The 6,580-nt window shown below is 44.7% G+C and overlaps 1 protein-coding gene across 7 annotated transcripts in view; it reads left to right on the top strand.

Annotated features, from left to right (window-relative positions):
- Positions 1-572: 572 nt before the first annotated feature.
- Positions 573-6,580, top strand: part of SLC8A3 (solute carrier family 8 member A3) — a 95,214-nt gene continuing 89,206 nt past the window's right edge. For 6 of the 7 annotated variants that reach the window (XM_059819646.1, XM_059819647.1, XM_059819645.1 and 3 more), the window contains exon 1: positions 612-2,377. In XM_059819646.1, the coding sequence (XP_059675629.1) occupies positions 612-2,377 (1,766 nt within the window). Of the gene's footprint in view, positions 2,378-6,580 lie in introns of all 7 variants that reach the window. The other variant, XM_059819649.1, reaches the window with a different exon arrangement.

The following is a 6,580-nucleotide window of genomic DNA, read 5'->3' as shown; positions in this document are numbered from 1 at the left end:
GGAGACTCTGCAGCCTATTAGGAGGGGCTGGCTGTGGGGATGGTTTGGCCACCAAGGTACTCCATAATTCGTAACTGAATTATGTCCAACAAATGGACTTAATTTGGAGATTGCTCACTGGCCTTTAATGGTGTTTCTTGTGTTGCTACTGATTTCCCTGACTTGTGTTATCCCCTGGGTGGTGAGACAGGGAAGCCTTTCGATGTGGTTTCTTGTGCTGAGTTGAAGTGCTATGTGCTGGGGGACACCATGGCATCATTAGGTGAGTGGCAGCTGAGCACTCAGTACTCCTATTGCACATGTTGTAGGTCAAGAGTGGGCTATTATATATATACACTTTTCCTCTGAGTTACTTTTCTAGCAATTGATCTTCATCTGCTGGGCATATAAATGCTGCAGTTTGTTAAAGTCCCTGATATATACCTTCTTCAAAGTGACAGAGAGACAAGCCCGGCGTCTCTACCAGTACTCCTCAGTGGTGAGGTACTGAAGTGCGTTTGGGTAAATGTTGCATCTTCCTTTTCTCTCACGCTTCCCTCCCCCCTCTCTGTTTTGTTTGTTTCAGGTTCTCGGCCTTTTTGGATCTACACAGTGGAAGTTGCATCTTGTGTATGGCGTGGTTAAGCTTGCAGCCTGTCACCTCGGCCTTCCTCCATTTTGGGCTGGTTACTTTTGTGCTGTTTTTGCATGGTTTGCAGGTGGATGCTGGCCTGACGGGAGACTCAACCAGTTCAGTACAAAACAGCTCGTGTTCAGGATCTTTTGACTGCAAGGAAGGTGTTATCCTGCCAATATGGTACCCAGAAAACCCATCCCTTGGGGACAAAATTGCCCGTGTTATCGTATACTTTGTAGCACTGATCTACATGTTCCTTGGAGTCTCCATCATTGCAGATCGTTTCATGGCATCTATAGAGGTCATTACATCACAAGAGAAAGAAATCACGATTAAGAAACCCAATGGAGAGACCACAACGACCACCATTCGGATTTGGAATGAAACTGTTTCCAACTTGACCCTCATGGCTCTGGGCTCCTCTGCTCCTGAGATCCTTCTGTCTCTGATAGAAGTGTGTGGGCATGGATTCATAGCTGGAGACCTGGGGCCGTCTACAATTGTTGGCAGCGCTGCTTTCAATATGTTTATCATCATTGCCATCTGTGTCTATGTGATCCCTGATGGGGAAACCAGAAAGATAAAACACCTGAGGGTTTTCTTCGTCACAGCTGCATGGAGCATCTTTGCTTACATCTGGTTGTACATGATCCTTGCTGTCTTCTCTCCAGGTGTGGTTCAGGTCTGGGAAGGTCTGCTCACACTTTTCTTCTTTCCACTTTGCGTCCTTCTGGCTTGGATAGCAGATAGACGTCTGCTTTTCTATAAGTATATGCACAAAAAGTACCGTACTGACAAGCACAGGGGCATTATCATAGAATCAGAAGGGGATCACCCTAAGGGAATTGAGATGGATGGCAAGATGATGAACTCCCACTTTCTGGATGGAAACTTAGTGACTGTGGAGGGGAAGGAGGTAGATGAATCTCGCAAAGAGATGATCCGGATCCTTAAGGACCTGAAGCAAAAGCACCCAGAAAAGGACTTGGACCAGCTGGTAGAGATGGCTAACTACTATGCCTTGTCTCATCAGCAAAAGAGCAGAGCCTTTTATCGCATTCAAGCTACCAGAATGATGACGGGAGCTGGCAATATTCTGAAGAAGCATGCAGCTGAGCAAGCCAAGAAGAGCACCAGCTTGCATGAGGTGCAGCCGGATGAAACTGAGGAATTCATCTCCAAAATTTATTTTGACCCGTGCTCCTACCAGTGTCTTGAGAACTGTGGTGCTGTTCTCCTGACAGTGGTGCGGAAAGGAGGGGACATGTCCAAGACCATCTATGTGGACTATAAAACAGAGGATGGCTCTGCCAATGCTGGTGCTGACTATGAGTTCACAGAGGGGACTGTTGTCTTGAAATCAGGGGAGACCCAAAAGGAGTTCTCAGTGGGAATTATTGATGATGACATCTTTGAGGAAGATGAGCATTTCTTTGTGAGGCTCAGTAACCTCCGTGTAGTGGAGAGTGAGGAACCTCCAGAGCTCAGTAACTCCCTGTACCCAAAGGCCATATTGGCTTCTCCTTGTGTGGCCACAGTGACTATACTGGATGATGACCATGCTGGCATCTTCACATTTGAGTGTGATGTTATACATGTCAGTGAGAGCATTGGTGTGATGGAAGTCAAAGTCCTAAGGACATCAGGTGCTCGGGGTACAGTCATAGTGCCATTTAGGACAGTAGAAGGGACAGCAAAAGGAGGTGGAGAAGACTTTGAAGACACTTACGGGGAGTTGGAGTTCAAGAATGATGAAACTGTGTAAGTACAGTATTCGCTTCTGTTCCTGGGTCTAGTTTTGGTGTTTAACCCCACATTTTGTGTCCGTTACAGGTGAATGCTGACAAGGGACAGGCTCCTTTCTTCAGCTTTCCCTCAGTTTCCCTACTTACCTCTTTCAGGCAAGAACCGACAGCAGGATTTAAGAGCTCAAAGCTCTTGTCCCTTCCCTCTTGGGAACGACAGAGTGAGGCTTAGAAATACTGGTGGGGAAATGGGGATAGGAGGAAAATATATCATTCTCTGAGGTCCTGTACAAAAGCTAAGGGTTAATGGACAGTTAAGATAGAGAGACAAGAAAAAGGGCGAGCTTTTACCTGGCTGGGCAAATATGGGAAAGCCTCTTTTTGAACACCAAGCGTAGAGCACACAGGAGTTTATTGCAATCCTTAGATGAAAAGTTTACAACAGTTATTCCCAGGCAAGCAAGAGCTACTCGGTAGACATGGGGCTTTATTTTCACAGGAGCAACACATCATACCTGTGTCCCTAGGCTGCCTGTGCAACTTCCAGGTCCCTGTGGCAGCTAATTCACAGCATAGGTACAGCTGCAAGCGGTTCTGCTGGACTTGTGAAATCCTTCCAGCCTTTAGGTCCCTATGGCCTACCCATATTCCCCACATCACCTTCTCTCTGATCTCCCTATGTCTGTTCTTCTACTACCTGTGGTTTTTCCCCTTGTAAAATACCATGGCAATTGGCAATAATGGTCTAAAGCACCGCAGCTCACAGCCTGTCCATGTGGCTCCATGACCCAGTGTTTTCATACAGAATAAAGGGAAGCAGAATAGTCTGCACCAGTCCTGTTAATTCAGCTCTTTTATGGCGTACAAAGTAGCTGATAGGAAGCTAGGAAGTAATAAAGACCAGAGAGGCGATAATGTCTAATTGCTTTAAGTACCTGCTGTTAACATTAGTGGGGAATGAGAAAAATCCCTTAGCTGAGTAGGGAGAGGGAGGGGGGTGTGAACCTGGTGCTAAAACTCCCTAGTGTTAAGTGCCTAGGTTCCTCTTGTTAACACCTAATCACTTGAGCCATCAAAGAAAGAATTGTGCAGACTTGCAACTGGCATCAGAGAAAGGAAATCTTTGTACCAAGCCTCCCAGTACAGTACCTGAAAGGATGTTAATATATTAAATGCTATGGGATAGGGATGCCCTAATTCAATAGCACCTTCTGCCTTAGCCCACTAAACCATTTAATCTAGATAATATCCACAGTCCTGATGCTTGATTATAAGTATGTGTTCTTCCTATTAAAGGAAGAGAAGCTCGTTGGCTGGGTTCAGCCACTGTTGGAGATGGAAGGAGATCAGCTATCCTCATCTGGCCTTTTCAGGGAGATGGGCCATGCAGGTTAGTCTCCTTAACTGAGCCACAAGCTGATTTCTGTAGAGAAATTGAAGAATGTCAGCTGTGTGGTTACAGTGTCCTGAGAGTAGACTACCTAAAATATAATGGGTACTACCTTGCTTCAGCCAGGTCTTGAAGAAAAGAGACATTTCTTGCTTGAAAAAGACCCCTTAGTGAAAGGCCAGCAGGTTTGGGGTACCAGAGAATAAGCCCATGAGCCATCTTACTCCACACTGTACTCCCTTTGTTTCATCTTCCAGCTGATGGAAGATTTCTTTTTGCCTTTGAAAAGTGTGACAGAAGGTCAGAGCAGACCCACATAGTTGCTTCACTTGGGTTACACATGCATCCTTGTGGGACAGACTCTAATGAAAATGAGAAAACAAGTACGTGTAGGTTTATGACCGCGAGAAGATGCCCTAGAGCACAGATGAGACATCTGTGGTGTACTTAAAACCGTGCCCACACCTAATGCATTAATGTGACTTTCACTTCTGCATCAGGAGCCTGCTGGGAACAAAGCCTGCTAGCCACAGTGGCCATGGAGACCATGTGGCTAGCAGAGATTAATTTCTTTTGAAGCTAGAATTAGTGTAGCTGGCTCAACATAGCACTTAATCAAACTAATAAACCTAACAAGGAGGGAGATCACATCAGCCAGCAGGCTGCCTTTGTTCACTCCCAGGTTTCATTTTAAATCTCCAGGTCTTCTGGGAATGGAGTTTTGGGCTGGAAACATGTGAAGGTAGTTTTCAGTAATCAGCCCTTGGCCTTTAAATTCTGAACACAGGTCAGTTGCTGTAACTTTGCCAGCTCTTCTTTGAGGTGCAGGTGGAAGCAGCTGTAGAAACCTGGAAGCAGTAATGGGTTGGTTTAATCTCTTTTTCCTTTTTTGTTTTCTAAATCTGAATGCAGAAAAATAATTTTGAGCAAATATTTAGGCTACAAACAAGTCTGAGGTGATTCAGGTCTGAATTTGGAGTTCAGACCCCTAATGCTACTATTCCCACAAACACTATCTAGTTTTGGTCAGCCCAGTTTAGAAAGATGGGTGGGTAGGGTGTTTGGGACAGTTTTGCTGACCCAAAGGGCAGCATATGAGTCATGGTATTGCTTGGTACAAGGCTGTATGAAGACACTGGGTCACCAAATAGCGAGGGGGTTGCCTGGCTGAATATTTGAGGCCCTGCCTCTGAAATGCCTTGGCACCGAGGGGGATCCACCACGAGGTACTGCCAGCCCCTGCGCACTGAAGCGGGGACTGAGGGTCCACAAAGCCTGGTGCAGAACAGAGGGGAAAGCAGGAAGACTAAAATGGTCATTAGACAATGCTAAGGACAGGGGGTCAGAAAGCAGTGAGAATTTACATGCTCCCCACTTCAGCCTCCTGTTTAGGCCCTCACTTAGGAAAGGTGAAAATTGGGCTCTAGTTTCCATGCCTGGTGTAGGAGCTGCTCATGGATGGAGTCCTGCCTACCTCACTGCTTTAACCTTGTCATTCTCCTTGTCGAGGCACTTTGAAAAGATTTTTGACCTGTGGAGGAAGGAATTGAATTAACAGCATCTTGCAAACACGTAAGACAGTGTTAAGCTTTGCTGCGGCTATTTACGTATGCTAAGGGTCCGCAGAACTGCAGCCACAAGAAGCACTGATCAGTGTAAACTGGAGGAGAGTAAAAGCTTCAGTTCACACTCTCAGCTTGTTCTCTGACGCACAAATTAAAAAAACTTCAGCTGGCATTCTGCAGCAGCAGGCGATCTGTAAGTAGTTTGTAGGTCAGCCTCCTTAAGTGTAGCAACGGCTAGATTAATCTGAGGGGCACTGGATTACACAGCATCCTTGAGATTAAACTATAGGAGAGGCGCTGCCATCTACCAAATCCCCAGGGCCAAGGATAAGCACTTTGCCTGAAAACTAAATGGAGAAGGGGTCTTCACTTAACTTATTTTATCTTGTTATATTTATCTCAGGGTTGTTTTTAAGAGGCTTTCCCTAAAATATGTGGGACTAAAAAAAGCGGAGTTGATGCAAACATTACAGAATGAGAGGGAAGTAGATCCTGCCACCGGGTCTTGCTTATTGCCTCTGTGATTCTTTCTAGACTAACATGGTCAAAGTTTCCTTACTCACGTTTGGGTGGGAGCACAAGAGAATGCAGGCTGAGATGAGGAGGCTTGAAACAATGCAGTTATTACTGAAATACGGTCCTATGCAGTGTGTGTGTGTGGATGGATGTGTATGGATGTTGGATAGCTATAAATCAAGCCATATAATCTTGAACATGATCATCTGTTGAGAAGGGAATTGATCATGTCTCAAATACTTGATTACACTGCCTCTTTTTCAATACACTTGATATTTCTGAACTCCTGCTCCACTGAGGGTCAGGTATGACCTAAGCAGCTGAAGCAGAATCCCAGCTCCTTTTGTTGACTAAAAGGAAACTCTAAAAAAATCAAGTCCAAAACTTAGATTTTTTTTTGCAAGATGACCCAACACTTTTCTGTTAAATAACTTTTGTATGGAAATAAGCGTTAGGTTCTTGGAGGTATGAAAAAGTAGAATAATGATTGTCCCAGCTGCTTTATCATGTCCAAGCAATAAAGAAATCATTAAGAGCCAGCAGCAAAAAGTGAATTGGGTTTTAAAGGATTTTCTTTTTGTATAACAAAGGGAACTCCCAACAAGTCATTACATTTAATTTAAATTTTCTCTGTTTAAATTGCTTCCTCTGTTTAAATTCATATGGAAATTTGTCTAGGTCTTGCTTTAGAAAGTTTAGGAAGATACACAAGTTACAAGTAGCCAGCTAGAAAATAAAGTGACAAGTT

The sequence above is a fragment of the Gavia stellata genome, chromosome 7 (assembly GCF_030936135.1).
Source record: "Gavia stellata isolate bGavSte3 chromosome 7, bGavSte3.hap2, whole genome shotgun sequence".
NCBI classification, from domain to species: Eukaryota; Metazoa; Chordata; class Aves; order Gaviiformes; family Gaviidae; genus Gavia; species Gavia stellata.
The sequence above is the reverse complement of the archived record's forward strand: the minus strand, read 5'-3'. Positions and strand labels throughout refer to the sequence as shown.